The 17,692-nt window shown below is 43.9% G+C and overlaps 1 protein-coding gene across 3 annotated transcripts in view; it reads left to right on the forward strand.

Annotated features, from left to right (window-relative positions):
* The window catches only part of LOC147428365 (uncharacterized), a 164,327-nt gene that overhangs the window by 33,744 nt on the left and 112,891 nt on the right, over positions 1-17,692 (forward strand). For all 3 annotated transcript variants that reach the window (XM_086497181.1, XM_086497182.1, XM_086497180.1), the window contains exon 7: positions 15,420-15,512. In XM_086497181.1, the coding sequence (XP_086353307.1) occupies positions 15,420-15,512 (93 nt within the window). The remainder of the gene's footprint in view (positions 1-15,419; positions 15,513-17,692) is intronic.

Consider the following 17,692-nt stretch of genomic DNA (forward strand, 5'->3'; position numbering starts at 1 on the left):
ACCTTGGCAAAAGCCGTGTCTAAGTCGCACGTATACTCATCAGCTTCAAAAATCTTATCTTTTGTGCTTAGGAAGGGTGGAACCTTCGCAGCACCTTCAACAATCTCAAATGGCGCCTTTCGCGTCGAAGAGTTTATCGTGTTGTTGTAGGCAATTTCCACCAAAGGTAGATACTTTTCCCATTGAGTCTTTTGATCCGAGATATAAGACTTCAATAAATCTAAAACCATTGAATTGGCAATCTCAGATTGCCCGTCAGTCTACGGGTGGAAAGATGATGAGAACTGCAACCGTGTGCCAATGTTCTTTCAAATTGCCTTCTAAAACAAACTCATAAATATGGGGTCCCTGTCGAAAAGAATCGTCTTAGGCGTGCCATGCAATCTGAAAATCTGGGCCACAAACAGTCTCGCTAAGTGATCCGGCTTGACTGTTTTCTTCACTGGAATGAAATGAGCCTGCTTGCTAAATCTGTCAATAACAGTCCAGATACCATCGTGACCACTCTGTGTTCTCGGGAGATAAAAAATGAAATCCATTGCAATACTTTCCCAGGGGCGGGTGGGTATGGGCAAAGGCTGTAACAATCCCTGTGCTTTATGCCTTTCAAACTTGACCTTCTGGCATACCAAGCACCTGCGCACAAACTCGTCCACATCCTTCTTGAGTCTCGGCCAAAAGAAGTATCTGTTTACCCCTTTCATGGTGGTAGCAATGCCGCGATCACCCGTAAACGGCGGACAATGGAATTCAGTCATAACCTTTTCCCTCAATGGCTGTGTAACGCACAACATGTTTTTTTTCATCAAGTAGCCATCTCGAATGGAATATCCCGCTACTATCTCCCCATCCCGTATCCGTGTGAAAACGTCTGCAAAATCCGGATCTGTGGCATATTGGTCGACCATATCCTCGAAGTTCCTATGATGTATCGCGGAAATAGCGAGAACCAACGGCTTCCGAGACAAAGTATCTACCACCAAATTTTTCTGTCCATGTACATGGACAATCTGGAAGTGAAACTGTGACAAGATGTTCGCCCATAACATCTGCTTTTCTGATAGCCGCTTCTGTGACAAGAAGTAGCGTAAACTCTCATGGTATGAAAAGATAGTAAAATCCGCTCCGAGTAGGTAATGCCGCCACTGAGTAAGACCATCGATAACCGCCAAAAGCTCTTTCTCATAAATCTTCGCTGTCAATCCTGGCCTTGAGAACAATCGTCTCTCTTAAGCAATGACATGGCCTTCTTGCATTAAGACTGCACCTAGACTACGACCACAAGCTTCACAATATACTTCAAATGACTTTTGCAAGTCCGGCAAAGTCAAAATTGGTCCCGTAGTCAATTTCTCTTTGAAAGTTTGAAAGGCAGTCACCTCTGTGGGTTGCCACGAGAAAGGGACTCCTTTCTGTGTCAAGATATGCAAAGGGGAAGCAACCTCTGCAAACTTTCGAATGAACTGCCTGTAGTACAAACACAATCCCAAGAAGCTTCTAACTTCATGGATATTCGTCAAATCGGGCCAATCACGGATAGTCTCTATCTTGGCCGGATCCATTTGCACTCTTGCTGCTGACACAACGTGTCCCAAAAAGTGTATCTCTGGTAGGAAAGATTCACTTTTCTTTGCATTAATCACTAACTTGTGATCTCGTAATGCATGAAAGACCTGAAGCAGATGATCTCTATGTTCTGCCTCATTCTTGGAGAAAACAATTATATCTTCAAAGAAAGTGCCAACAAATAGCCTGTACTCTCGAAAAATCATGTCCATCATCCGATTAAATGTCGCACGAGCATTGGTTAAGCCAAAAGGCATCACCAAAAACTCAAATAACCCAAAAGTCGTCCGAAAGGCTGATTGTAGACGTCTCCCGACGCGATTCGGATCTGATGATATCCACTCTTCAAATCGATCCTGCGAAAGCACAAGGATCCCTGTAATTTGTCGAGTATATCATCGATCCTAGGAATCGGAAATCTGTTCTTGATGGTGATTTTGTTGAGAGTTCTATAATTGATGCACATTCTCCAAGATCCGTCTTTCCTTAAAACCAACAACACTGGAGAGCAATGCGGTGAAGTACTAGGCTAGACAAGACCGTTTTCCAAGAGGTCTTTCACTTGGTTCATAATCTCTTCGTTCTGTCCTTGGCTCACACAATAAGGTGTCCTGTTTTGGTGGTGTGCTTCCAGGTATCAGATCAATGGTATGATCTTCAGGACGAGCGGGTGGTAACTGGCTTGGCCGGCCCTCTGAGAAGCAATTGGCATGAGAGTGGAGAAAATCTTGGCGTTCTTTATCAAGTTTATACATATTTGTCCTATCCTCATCACTCAACTCTTTCATGAAGATGGAGTAAACAAACTGAGTGGATTTTATTAATTTGGAAATTGCCGAAGCCGATACAATAGGGACAGACTTGCCCTGTATCCTACTTGGTCATCGAAAGATGGTTCCAAGCAGTTCGTATGTCGCGTTCATACTCTCGAGTCAGCCAAGAAGAAATAAAAAGCCTCTTGAATTTCAGCCATTTAACTGGTGCAGTCTTGTTTAATAGAAGCGTCGACCACCAAGTTCGAGCATTCCCCTTAAAGTAAGAGGCAGCTCTACGAATCTTAGAGTGCTCTGAGTAACGCCCTCCTGCGAAAGCGATGTCAAACTGCTGTGTAAAAGACAAAGCCTTCGAAGCATCTCTATATCCAAAAAACATGTCAAATTTAATTGACTGTCCACCTTCCTTAAGTCTCGAACTTTCTTGCTTTTGTCTTCCAGAAAGTCATACTGGTTGGCTATGTAAAAATTCTTCTTCTTTGCATAAAAGCTGTTGTCATCAGAGTCTGAACTGTTTCGAGATGAGTCCTTTGTAGAATTGTCAATCACGGGGCGAGATTTAGACTTCTTTGCCTTTTTCTTGCCCTTTTCGAAGCGTTGCTTCTTTCTTCGCTGAGCAATTCGTGCATCAACCACCTCTTCTAATTCCTTCTCTGTATACTTCTTGGGAGTAGGAGGTTTCTTGAGAGCGGGTTTTGGAGGTGGTTTTGTGGTTTTTTTCCACTGCGTGTGCACCTCTTCGAAAGAAGTCTTGCTCATATACTTAGCCAATTTCGGGTCCTTGGCAAAATTAAGCATCATCTTTGTTGCATCGCCGATCAATTGTCGGTGCTCCATCTCTTGACGCTCCACTTGAGTAGGCCGAGGCGGGCCATACTCCTTGCCGGAATCTTCGTTGTGATCCCTTCCCGCATCTCCGGATGCAGAGGGAGTCGACTGATCTTTGCCAAAAGCCATACGTAGAAAGAAAATTTAGGGATCGGATTTCCCGTAGAAGAGAAATCGGCCGTGCTCTGATACCACTGTAACAGACTTGGACACTCCAAGTCGAGAATCTACCCCGACAGTAGAAATAACCAATTCAAAACAGTTCACAGTTCACAATTGATTCGAGACTGGCCCAGCGGAGTTCCGTGCCTAGAGTTATTGGCCCCAAAGGTTGGCGCCTCTTTCGGTTTTTCTTTTTGTATTAGTTTTAGTTCAAAGTACAAGAGTGCGCGCAAACGCTCACACTCAGACTCTGCGTCCAGATGCTCTGAGTTGTGAGAGGCCTACCTGCTTATTTATAGATTACAAGGGATGGTAAAAGCAGAGCCCAAAAGCTGAAAATCAAAAGTCTTCTGAAAATAAAGGATCAAGGCTCTCTTTCTCTCTCTTGCATAAAAAATAAACCAAAGGAGTTCTCTCTTTCTCAACTTGCAGCCTGCTAAAAGCAAAATCCCACGCAATCTGCGGCCCGGTTTTATCTGCCGTAATTTCCGCCGTAAATTCCGAGCGTCCGTACAGCTTGCCACGTGTCAGCCAGAGCGCAATTTTCGGGTCCGCCGTACAGAAACCTGCCACGTCAGTAATTCGGAATTTCTTGCAGAGGGTGTACGGGCAGCCACGTTATCAATGCAGCCAGTAGTGAATATATGTGTGTGTGTTGTGGCACGCCACGTCACCGGCTTGTGACGTTAGGTTTCTTCCATAAGGTCATAGCTGACCGCACCATGGTCCATTAGCTCTCTGACAGACAGTGTTCCTGTGTCGGTGATGGTAGTCCCAAGACATAGCAGTCACACCGGACCTTCGAGGTTATCAACAAGAGACACTTGCTGACAGATGTCTAGAAATTTCAAGTTATAATCTGGTAGGGTTTCCATGGCAAGCATTTCAGGATACCCTACTCTGCCAGAAGTTGCACTCCGAAGGAAGATGTCAGAAACCATATAACTTCGGGCAAAAATTTTCTTGAAAGCTTGCCAAGTCCTTGGAGTGTGCGGCTTGGTAGCTATAGACATCAACATCTGCATGGAATTGCTTTTGAGAAAAATAGTGACTCCAAACAAATCTTGGATCCTTCTCTTGCAAGTGATCTTTTTGGCTTATGCCCTGTAAGACATGAGCGATGAAGACGTGAGCATGTCCGATGCGCTATGAAGTAAGGGTGGGAATGCCTAATAAGTCTGGAGTCTGGACCCGAAGATACTTCAAATAAAATTCCAATAGTCTCTAGTTTGCTTTGTCTGCTCTTTTGTAGGACTGGTATGCTTTCAAAAAAGCACACGCCCGATGCTCTAATACCATTGTCACAAGACGGACACCAACATGCCAATAGAAAAGAACTGAACATCTTTAAGCACTTCAAATAACAACTGAACTGAAAAAGATGCATGACACGAGACGGCGAGTGGCGAAGTTCCACCCCAAGAGAGCACTTTTCGATATTTCTTTATGATTGCTAATTAGCAAAGTACAACAGCCCGGGAGCACCTCCTTTGCAATCTGCGCGCTGAAGAGTGCCAGAGAGGGCCCCCAAGGCTCATATTTAAAGGCCCAAAGCCTAAAAGCAACAAATATGAAAAGCTGACCCCAAAAAAACACTTTCCTAAAATTTTTGGATTTTCCTAAAAATATGCCACGAATTGCGGAACGTCTGTACAGGAGCCATGTCATCATATTTTGCTGTGCAAAGTCTTTTGAGTGTGTTTTGCTTTATTTTTAATGCCTTTACGTCACTTGGGCCTCATCGGATGGGGTCCCGTAAGTTGGTGGGAACTCTTCTTTAAAAATAGGCCACTTGTCAAGACTTTGTAAGTGTGTAAAACTTCTTCTTCTTTGTCTGCTGCTTCTTCTTAGGGTTTTGGCCCTTTGGCCGGAATTTGAAGGTTGGCTCTGTTCTTCAGTGGCTTGACACGTCAGCAGTCTGTGACAATAACACTTCATGAGAGACTCATCTAGATGATCATTAGAAACTTGGGGCACATTAGTTTGCTCGTTTATGACACTAATAGAAGATGTGGATTTTGTGGGTTCTTATGTGGGTTCTTTCTTAGGATAATCTCTTTTCATGTGACCTTTAAAGTTTATTGTGACACTTAAAACATCTTCCTTCTTTTCCATACTCGGTTCTTTCTTCAAGACATAACCAACCTCCTACTATTCCTTGAGCAGATTTTTCATGAGGTGTCAACTTAGGGATTTCCATTAGTTTTACCCTTTCCTTTATTATCACTATTAGGTGAAGTGCCGCGAGACCGCAGCACGTGCCAAAGAAAAAAACAGACTGAACAACTTTAAGCACTTTAAATAAGAATTGAACTGAGAGAGATAGACGACACAAGACGGGGAGTGGCGGAATTCCATCCCAAGAGAGCACTGGCCCCAAATCTTGGCGGCCCTTTTGGTATTTCTTTATATTGCTTGAACTTGATACAATGCCGATACTCACACTGTGCACCGTCACTCGGAAGAGTCCCAGAGAATGAGCCCTTATCACATATTTAAAGGCCCTTGGCCTTGAAAAACAGGTACATGAAAAGCAGTCAAACTCAAAATCATCTGGCCCCAAAAGCGCTTGAGCCTAAAAGTTGCCGGTGCGTTTTGCGAAATCCGTATAGGCGCCACATCAGCACAGCTAGTGCAAATCGCGGAAATCCGTACTGTTGTCACGTCATCACATCCATCACAAATTGCAGAAATCCGTACAGATTTGCCACATCAGCAGCTCTCCGCACATGTGTGTGGGCTTGCTTTATTTTTAATGCCTTTATGTCACTTGAGCCCCATCGGATGGGGTCCGATAAGTTGGTGGGAACTCTTCTTAAAAAATAGGCCACTCGGCAAGTTTTGTAAGTCGGTAAAACTTCTTATGTTGCTTCATGTAAGGTGCAGCGGAAGTGAATGCTGAACTTTGCTCAAGATGAGTGCTTTGAACTTGCTCAAGGGTTCCTTTTACTTACGGAAGGGAGAGCCTTCCGTTCCTTCAGTGAGAGAGTGCAATGATCACAAACAAAGTGAATGACACTGTGAATGAAGGTGCTGAGACTGAGAGAGAGAGAGAGAGAGAGAGAAGAATACGACACCAGACGGTTGTCAAACCCTGCTCCAAGGGCCCCCCTCTCTATGGCGAGAGAGGTCTATGCTATTGATTGCACAAATCTGGTACAATGGTTTGGATGCAATTGACTTGCCGACGATGTCGACGACAATGATGACGGTGACGAGATGGGCTGAAATATGAAAATGCTAGGGGCTGAAATCTGCAAATCTGCTAACTGCTAAATTTTGATATTGTGTTGGTGAGGACGGCAATGGTGACGACTCGACGACGATGTGCTGAACACGTAGATGCTGAAATCTGCGGGCAGCGGGCTGAATCTGAAAATGCTGGCTGATCTGACCGTGCGGCGAGGATTTGCTGCCGGTAGGTGAGATCCGCGAGGCTAGGTGTGGGATCTGTTGTGTCTAAGTGCTGAAAACAGAAAACGCTGATGCTAGGGACTGATCTGACGCTGGGAATCTGCAAAACGCTGATGCTATCTGCAATTTGCAAAAACGCTAGGCTTGATCTGGGATCTGCAAAACGCCGGGGCTGATCTGGTACTGCTGAAAACGCTAGGCTAAAACTGAAGCCAAACGCTGGTCTGGATCTGTTGTTGACGGGAAACGCTAGGTCACTTGCCGGTCTTGTTGAGAAGGTGCACTGTAAGTTGGTGGACTTGTTTTGCCTCTTCTGCCAAAAAGTGCTAGCGCTAGGTTTTCTTATATATTGTCTTGGCAAAATTGCCCTACCCAGTTTCTCAACAAAGTCACTTATTAATAATATGTGAAAAAAGGATAAATAGGGAAAATGGGTTTTGTGCATTGTAAAATGCTCATGATGGTTATTGACTGTCATGTTGATGATCATGCTCCGTGCAACCAAAGGATATGCAACTACTCTAAGTGCTTGGACATGCACGGCCTGTGCACAGGCTCACAAAGGTGCCAGAACACTTTCTAAGCTGACCTGAATCCTAGACCTGAAGTAGCTTGTCCACATGCACATAGGGTTAGACGTGCACGTGACACTTCAGCTTCTTCAATTAGGGTTTAGGCCTTTGAGCCGGGATCTGCACGTTGGTTCTGTTCTTCAGTGGATTGACACGTCAGTAGTTTGTGACATGAAGAGTTCTGTGCTCTAGGTGTAGTGGAAGATTGAGAACTGTAGTTCTTGCCATTGTTCTTACCGTTTTGCTGATTTTGCGGGATACATAACTTGTTTTCCTTAGGCCTACCTTTGTTGTTCTTCATTTCTTGCTCGAGAGCAATCTTGGCGGCGTTAGTGGGTTGTAAGACTTTCACATCGTATTTGATGTCTTCGTCTAAACCAAAAAGGAAAGTCTCCTTGCAATCCTTATCCGAGTTACGCAAAGACATAATGAGAGTGCCATTTTGCTTGAGACCTCGAGAATCCTCTTCAAGGTACCGCGGTGGCATAAAGCGAGCCTTGAGGTTGTCTCGGAAGTCGGACCACTGTAAGACAATAGTGTGCCATCCGCGGCACGATCAAGATGCTCAATCAATTGTACTCCTTGCCAGGCTTGATACCAATTAATGGCATCACCCAATAGATACATGGCGACTATCAAAACTTTACTGTTACTGTTTTTCTTGTTAGTTGCAAAGTAAGCATTAAATTGATGCAACCAATAATAAATTACAAAAGCATCCATCTAACCATCATACTTTCTGAAGTCAACTTCTCAGTGACTGGGTGGTTGGCAAAGACGAAATGATTGCAGCATTTCGGTCTTGAGATTCTATGGACATGATCGCAATATGAATTAGTTAATCCGACATTAGTGAGGTCCGGTGTGGATCTAGATGCGATTGCTAAATAAACACGTTGCCAGGAATCATGGTCCTAGATCTCGATGGCTTCTATGTGATCTGATATGAATGTGATTTGATGTTCAATGACTGTGGTCTTTGTGCAAGTAATGGATTTGTGTCGTCTAGTGCGTCGGTACTTAGAGTCAGTGTCTAATGATTTGGTTTATGGCTTATGTCTGATTTTGTAGGCGTAATCAAGCGTGATTACAATACTTTGAAGAGGGGGTAATGTCACAAAATGGTGACGTGGCATGACCATTTGGTAGAGAAATAGCCAGGTTGACAAGAGAAACTGAACGGACTAACTTGGAGAACTCATGAACCATTGGCCGTGGGTCTCGAAACCCTAAAAGACAGAAGCTTGAACCCTGAAAGGGATTTTCGTAAAATACTCTTACATACCTACGTGGTAGGGCCGTACGAAATTTTTGCGATTTGCACTGTAGGTGCCACGTGGTGGGCTGTACGAATTTCCGCAAATTGCGTTGGCTGCTTTTGGGTGAAAGTGCTTTTGAACTGATTGCTTTTTGGGCTCTGCTTTTGGGCATCCCATGCACTGTTTATAAGAGCTCGTGGGGCCTTAGTCTGGAGAGCATCTAGAAGTAGAGCCTGAGAACAGAGGTCCCTCGGGAGTTGTACTTTGTAATGATTAATGATAAAGAAATACCGAAAGGGGTGTTGGACTTTGGGACCAATACCTTTGGGCACAGAACTACGCTTGTCACAAATTGCTGACGTGTCAAGCCACTGAAGAACGGAACCAACCTATAGATCTCGACCGAGAAGCCTAAACCCTAAGAAGCAGTAGCAGTAGAAGAAGAAGCAGAAGAAGTTCCCACCATCTTATGGAACCCCGTCCAATGGGGCCCAAGTGAACTAAAGATATTAAAATAAAGCAGGACCAACACGCGCACACACACATAGGCTCATTTGCGTAAAAGCTGATGACGTGGCAGCAATACGGATTTTTGGATTTCGTGCTAACATGATGACGTGGCAGATTGTACGGACAGTCTCAGATTTTCTGTTGACAGGCTGTACGGATTTCCAAAAATTGCATTGATAGCTTTTGGGTGCCAGCTTTTGGACCAATGGCTTTTGAGTTTGAAGCTTTTCATGTAACTACTTTTCATAGGTCAAGGGCCTTTAAATATATGCAGAGGGCTCATTCTTTGGCACTCTTCCAGGTGAAGGTGCAGGCGCGAGTACCAGCATTGTACTGCGTTCAAGTAATATAAAGGAATACCGAAAGGGACGCTAAGGTTTGGGGTCAGTACTCTCTGGGGTGGAATTCTGCCACTCCGTGTCCCGTGTGCTCTCTCTCTTTCAGTTCAGTTTTATTTAAGTGCTAAAATTCTGTTCAGGCACGTGATGCCCCGTCCTGTGAGAGTGGGATCAGAGCTTCAGGCGTGTGCTTACCGGTCCTACCAAAGAGCAGACGAAGCAAGATGACGCTTCTAAGATGACACTAAAGAAGCTTCGTGCCTAAGAAAGAAAAGGGAAAGCAATAGCTTTTTCCAAAGCTTAGCATGAGGTACTATTGGCCTTTCCAGATAAAAGAAAAGATAAATGATGTCGCCTTTGGACTGAAGTTGCCCGATACTTGGAAGATTCACAATGCATTTTATGTGAGTCTATTGAAGCCTTTTAAAGGCGATGTGCCCGATGATGGGGAGCTAGATGAGCAACCCGAAGTGGAGGAAAGCGACTAGATACTCGTTCCAAAACAGATATTGGCACACAAGGATAGGTGGCAGTTGATACGATATCCGTGATTTGTGCTGGTTGTTTCACGTTGGCTGATTTTTTGGCAACTTTTAGAGCAAAGCTTTTGAGTTTAATATGTCACAATTTGCTGACGTGTCAAGTCATTAACGAGCAGAGCCAACCTTCAGATCACGGTCGAGGGGCCTAAACCCTAAGAAGAACAAGTAACATAAGAAGTCCTACCAACTTATGGGGACCCCGTTCAATGGGGTCCCAATGACGTAAATGAATTAAAATAAAGCAGGACCAACACACACACACACACACACACACACACACACACAGCAAGACTTGCACAAAAATTGATGACGTGGCAGTTGTACGGAATTCCGTGATTTACGTTGGCAGCTTTTTGGGATTGCTTTTGGACTAGAAGTCTTTGAGTTTAAAGGCTTTTCATGTAAACTGCTTTTGGGGCCTAGGGCCTTTAAATATGAGGCCATGGCTCATTCTCTGGCATGCTTCCTGGAGAAGGTGCAGAGTCTTGAGTACCGGCTTGTACTGTGTTGATGCAATATAAAGAAATACCGACAGGGACACCAAAGTTTGGGGCCAATACTCTCTGGGGTGGAATTCCGCCACTCCGTGTCACATTTTGTCTCTCTCTCTCTCTCTCTCTCTCTCTCTCTCTCTCTCAGTTCAGTTGTTATTGAAGTGCTAAAAGTCTGTTCAGTCAGTTTTTTTCTATTGGCACGTGGTGCCCGTCTTGTGATAGTGGTATCAGAGTTGAAAGAAGAAGCCAACTCCTTGATCAAAAGGGCCGAGAGGAGAAGCCAACTCCTTAACAAAAAAAATAGCAAACTGATTGTCCCTCGGAATGACTCTCGAAATTTTTAAAAAAGCTAACTTGAGATGTTTTGCAGATATGCTGTAATCGCGGACGAATACTCTCTTTCAAGAAGGGGGGATGTGACAAACTACTGATGCGTCAAGTCACTAAAGAGAAGAGCCAACCTTCAGATCACGGCCGAGGGGTTTAAACCCTAGGAAGAACAAGTAATAGAAGAAGAAGTCCTACCAACTTATGGGGACCCCGCTCGATGGGGCCCTAGTGACATAAAGGAATTAAAATAAAGCAGGACCCACACACACACACACACACACACACACACACACACACACACACACACACACTAAGACTTGTGCAAGAACTGATGACGTGGCAGCTGTACGGACAGCTCGGATTTTGTGTTGACAATGCTGACGTGGCAGATTTCTGCAAAACGCGTTGACAATGTTGACGTGGTAGTTGTACGGAATTCCGTGATTTACGTTGGCAGCTTTTTGGCATTGCTTTTGGACCATAAGCTTTTGAGTTTGAAGGCTTTTCATGTAAACTGCTTTTGGGGCCTAGGGCCTTTAAATATGAGGCCATGGGCTCATTTTTTGGCATGCTTATTGGAGAAGGTGCAGAGTCTAGAGTACCGGCTTGTATTGTGTTGATGCAATATAAAGAAATATCGAAAGGGGCGCCGAGGTTTGGGGCCAATACTCTCTGGGGTGGAATTCGACCACTTCCTCTTGCAAGTCGTCTCTCTTTCTCTCAATTCAGTTGTTATTGAAGTGCTAAAAGGATGTTCATACTGTTATTTTCTATTGGCACGTGGTGCTAGTCTTGTGACATAGTAAGCTTTTGAGTTTGAGATTTTGGGGCTCTGCTTTTGGGGCAAACCTTGTTACAATAAATTGGTCTTTTGGGCCTTATTACTTAGAGCATCTGGACGCAGAGTTTGACTGTGAGTTCCCAGGGACTTCCTCGAACTTTGCACACAGATTAATATAAAAAGAAATACCGAAAGCAGTGCCAGTCTTTGGGGCCAATATGTCTTGGCACGGAACTACGCCGGGCGTGTCATAATTTGTGAACTGTTTAAAGTGAATCTCTGTTGTGTCGCGGTAGAATTTAGACTTGGGGTGTCCAAGTTTGTTACATTTACTCCCCGGTGGAGTAATGAGAAATGATGTTTGAGAATGCTTGTTCACACTCATGGCCCGAACCCTTGTAGTTATTTGAGGGGGAGTATTGAATGTATGAAAAGTGTTGTTTTCACTCATGGTCAGACATCAACATCTGCATGGAATTGCTTTTGAGAAAAATAGTGACTCCAAACAAATCTTGGATCCTTCTCTTGCAAGTGATCTTTTTGGCTTATGCCCTGTAAGACATGAGCGATGAAGACGTGAGCATGTTCGATGCGCTATGAAGTAAGGGTGGGAATGCCTAATAAGTCTCGAGTCTGGACCCGAAGATACTTCAAATAAAATTCCAATAGTCTCTAGTTTGCTTTGTTTGCTCTTTTGTAGGACTGGTATGCTTTCAAAAAAGCACACGCCCGATGCTCTGATACCATTGTCACAAGACGGACACCAACATGCCAATAGAAAAGAACTGAACATCTTTAAGCACTTCAAATAACAGCTGAACTGAAAAAGATGCATGACACGAGACGGCGAGTGGCGAAGTTCCACCCCAAGAGAGCACTTTTCGATATATCTTTATGATTGCTAATTAGCAAAGTACAACAGCCCGAGAGCACCTCCTTTGCAATCTGCGCGCTGAAGAGTGCCAGAGAGGGCCCCCAAGGCTCATATTTAAAGGCCCAAAGCCTAAAAGCAACAAATATGAAAAGCTGACCCCAAAAAAACACTTTCCTAAAATTTTTGGATTTTCCTAAAAATATGCCACGAATTGTGGAACGTCTGTACAGGAGCCATGTCATCATATTTTGCTGTGCAAAGTCTTTTGAGTGTGTTCTGCTTTATTTTTAATGCCTTTACGTCACTTGGGCCTCATCGGATGGGGTCCCGTAAGTTGGTGGGAACTCTTCTTTAAAAATAGGCCACTTGTCAAGACTTTGTAAGTGTGTAAAACTTCTTCTTCTTTGTCTGCTGCTTCTTCTTAGGGTTTTGGCCCTTTGGCCGGAATTTGAAGGCTGGCTCTGTTCTTCAGTGGCTTGACACGTCAGCAGACTGTGACAATAACACTTCATGAGAGACTCATCTAGATGATCATTAGAACTACGCCGGGCGTGTCATAATTTGTGAACTGTTTAAAGTGAATCTCTGTTGTGTCGCGGTAGAATTTAGACTTGGGGTGTCCAAGTTTGTTACATTTACTCCCGGGTGGAGTAATGAGAAATGATGTTTGAGAATGCTTGTTCACACTCATGGCCCGAACCCTTGTAGTTATTTGAGGGGGAGTATTGAATGTATGAAAAGTGTTGTTTTCACTCATGGTCAGACCCTTGTGGTTATTTACGGGGGAAGTATTAAGAAGTCTGAACAATGGTTACTTTCAACACCTCCAAAGGACGCAGGCTGGGTTTGGTTGTAAAAGGCCTCTATATTTCCTGGCCCGGACCTTTTTAGGTTATGCGGGAGGAGTGATGAGGGAGTAGTTGAACAGCTCATGGCCCGGACCAAGATGGTTATTTATGGGGGGAGTGTTCATCGGCGGCTTTATGTTTGTATGTCTTGTAACATGCATATGTGAGCATTTGTGTTGCATTGTGATGTGCCAACCAGTGAATATTCCTTATTGGATGAGATACTTGTGGGAAACCAATGACCCAAGATATCAAGAACTCGAATCTGGAATGAGACTCCTTATTGGATGAGTTTCTTCTATTGGATGAGATTCTTCTGGGAAGTCAACGACCCTGGATGAGATTCTTTTGGGAAACCAACGACGAGGAAATCAAGAGTTCCGATTTAGAATGAGAAAACTGATTTTTCTTGAAGCCCAACTAGTGGGCATTACCGTATGTGCAAAGGGAAGAGAGAGATGCGTGAGAGCAAATCATCGCGCTACATGAGACAAAGGAGAAGGCAAGCTTTCCATTAGAGCTGTGAACCTGCACCCACTACTCTCTCTCACACACACACACACACACACACACACACACACACACACACACACACACACAGTGTAGGTCACTTATGCTTCAAAAATCAGTCTCCCCTCTTTGGATGAGAGTTTGGAGTGTGTGTTAACCTGCAGGTTGCTCTCCTATTGCCATGTGTCCATTTTGCCTCTTCTGAGTTAACTCCTTTTACCCACCAACTTATAAAATTGTAAGTGACTTGCCGAGTGGCCCAAATTTCATCTGGCGCACACAAGATTCCATACTCATGAGAATTCAATGCTAATTGGCCCAACCAGTCCCAGACCAATCGACTGACCTAGATTCTCGATGTGAGAAACCCGTTCGGCCGCAACTGTTTTACATTGGCCATGCAATGTCCACTTGCGTCTTTTCAAGGGTTCCGGGGAAAACAAGTAAAAATAAAATAGATAAAATATGTAATACATATTTAAAGAAGGCAACACCTCCTTGTGACACACCCCACCCTTGAAATATTGCAAGCGACCTCGCTTGCATGCCAATAATACATGTTGATATCTCCCGATATCACATAAATTCTATAATGGGAATCCAAGATATACATGCTTCTGGAAATGTAGCGTTGGACGATTATACAATCCCACCAACCTGGCTACCACACATATATCAAGCATAGAAGTCTTCTAGTGTACTCTCAAGCACAAACTTCTTTAGCCAAATTCTGTATGGAAAGAGTAGATACAATTGCTTAACTGCTCCTTTGAGCATCATGAACCATGCTCTTACCTTGCTCCAAAGGGCTACTTGTAACCGGGACGGCACCGCGTGCCAATAAAAAAAGAATAGACTTTTAGCACTTCAATAACAACTAAATCGAAAGAGAGAGCACACGCGACATGGAGTGGCGGAATTCTACCCCAGAGAGTCCCAAACCGTGAGCTACTTCAATTCAAACAAGTATTCCTTGTTTGAGGAAAATATTCACTTGTAAGCTTGTCAAGCTGAATAGCTCAACAGCTAATGACTTTCCTTTAATTGCATGCATTCTCAGCTAGTTTAAACAACCAGTACTACGCAGAGGCAAGAGATACCAAAGTCGCCTCTTCATTTCTTCCCAGGAATACTTTGGCAACCTTGAACTTTTCTACCCTGGTATGGAACATTAGCTGTGGCTGGAGGGTTTTCCCAGTCCATCGACATGCGGATCATTCTCATGCATTGGCTCTTTGGGCCACTACTACTTTAAGCCCCATTCATTCACTTTGATAGCATTTATCGATTTCTTGACTGATAAAGCACATATATTACCACCGTCAATCTTCCTAATTGTCATGATATTACTTGCTGTGGCATATATTTGCCAATATCCACTGCTAGAGCATCCTTGTGAAATGGTTCTTTGGGCAATAGCTTAAGAAGACAACATGAACAACATCAATGATGTGAGCACATTCCAAATAACAACAATAGGGTGTGACCTATTTTACGAAAGTTTCATTTATGCTCTCTTTGTAAACAAGTGTATTTCAAAGAGCTCTTTGAAATGTGGTCTTCCTAAGCTTCAGACTTTGGCATGGATATTCTGATGTTTTTCTTATCGTGTTTACAGAGAATGTCAGCTGCGGTTCAAAAATTTCAAAGTATCTGGATGGCTGGAAGATCTTTACAGAGAAAGGTCTCTTTTGTTTTGCGATGCAGAGATGTAAGTTGATTATCCCGTCTTTCTTTTGTGGAAGATTATATGGACATGCCCTATTATTGCCAGTTGGTAGCATCTTGTGTGGAAAACGAGCACCTTGCTTGAAAGCTGCAATCCATAGGGATCTGCAAGTTTCCTTAAGTTTTGTTTTCCCTGCATTGCTTTCTCATCATTCGAAAATCGCATTGGTAATCATCTGGGGAATTCAATCAGCTTCTCCTGTTACCAAAGAGGGACCACATCTGAAATGGCTCTGTGCGCCATAGGGATGTGCTATTGCTACTCTAGAGCCAAGTTAAGTCTAGGATGGCCCAAGTGATCTTAGTCTGGCACCCTATTTGCAGGAACTGCAGACCGGACGGGTCCATTAATTAGATACTGACTGTGCATAACCCTCTTTTCATAGACGATAGCATGAGGCATAGTTAGGGTGTTGCTAGTAACCAGTCTTGTGCCATTTGGCTTGGAAGCATGAGATGTGTATGATTATGTTCTAGAAATCCTTAATTTCTGGAGGTAGTTAAAAAAAGGGTTAAATGTGAATGGCCACTTGTATGTAGAGGACTGTTGGTCAAATGAAAAAGTGTGTTTCTGCTTACTCAAGAGTTGATATTTGCACGAGAAAGGGATGTGTCCAAGGAAAGTGTGGCTCTCAAGTCTGGATAAGAGTAGAACTCAGTTTCTTGATTGCTTTCCTACTCTTTGTGAGATGAGTTGCCTCTTGAATGCCTGGAAGATCATAAGATAGATCTGGTATGTTGCAGTTCCTCCCAAAACCAACCTCCTTATCGGGTAAACTTTTCCCAACAAGAGGAAATACTCAAGCAAGTGATAGAGCTTCACCTTGCTTCAGATAGGTTTCGTGAAGTTGTTGATACATAATGTCTACAACAGAGCATTTTGACACTAGATACATATATATGTTAATCGAACTAACTTTTAAGGTCATCACATTATAAAATTCGTGAGTTTAGAACCACATAGGTTCATGACTAGCCATCGGTAACATGCGATGATGTGCGATGAATGAAGCTGTAACATGCCACAAGTCCTTGTTAGCTTTAAATATGTGTGAGCGCTAGAAAGTTTATTCAGCTATAAGAAAAAAACAAGCTTTCAGAAGTCTTGATGCCTTTGTGCTGTAGCTCTCACTTGAGAGAAAAGGAAACACGATGTCACTTCCTTACATAGTTGTTTCGTCACCTTGTTTCATCCTTATCTAGAAACGTTTTAGGTGTTTCGAGTTTGGCTTTATTCTTTTCCCCCCGAGAATAAGATCCTTCCATTGGTTAATAAAACTGCCCCTAGGGCTACAACCACCTTTACTAGAGAGGGCTATAACAACATGTAAGGTGCAGCGGAAGTGAATGTTGAACTTTGCTCAAGATGAGTGCTCCGAACTATGCTCAAGGGTTCCTTACGGAAGGGAGAGCCTTCCGTTCCTTTAATGAGAGAGTGCAAATGATCACAAACAAAGTGAATGAAACTGTGAATGAAGGTGCTGAGACTGCGAGAGAGAGAGAGAGAGAGAGAAGAATACGCCACCAGACGGTTGTCAAACCCTCCTCCAAGGGCCCCCCTCTCTATGGAGAGAGAGGTCTATGCTATTGATTGCACAGATCTGGTACAATGGTCTAGATGCAATGGACTTGCCGACGATGTCGACGACAATGATGACGGCGATGAGACGGGCTGAAATCTGAAAATGCTAGGGGTTGAAATTTGAAAATCTGCTTATTGCTGAATTCTGACACTGTGTCGGCAAGGACGGCGATGGCGACGACGCGATGACGATGCGCCGAAAACGCAGATGCTAAAATCTTTGAACAGCGGGCTGAAACTGAAAACCCTGGCTGATCTGACCGTGCGGAGAGGATCTGCTGCGTGGAGGTGAGATCTGTGAGGTTTGGGGCTGGACTTGCGGAGTCTAAGTGCTGAAAACAGAAAACGCTGATGCTAGGGATTGTTCTGATGCCGGAAAACTGCAAAACGCCCATGTTGATCTAAGATCTGCAATAAAAGCTAGGCTGATCTGGGATCTGCAAAAACACCAGGCTGAGCTGGGGATCTGTAAACCGCCAGGGGTCTTGAGGGTTGAAAACGCTAAGGAGTTCTGCCGGTCTCACTGAGAAGGTGCACTGCAAGTTGTAGGACTTCTGCTGCCTCTTCTGCCAGAAAATGCT

This window comes from Adiantum capillus-veneris, chromosome 23, assembly GCF_014529385.1.
Source record: "Adiantum capillus-veneris isolate H3 chromosome 23, ASM1452938v2, whole genome shotgun sequence".
NCBI lineage: Eukaryota > Viridiplantae > Streptophyta > Polypodiopsida > Polypodiales > Pteridaceae > Adiantum > Adiantum capillus-veneris.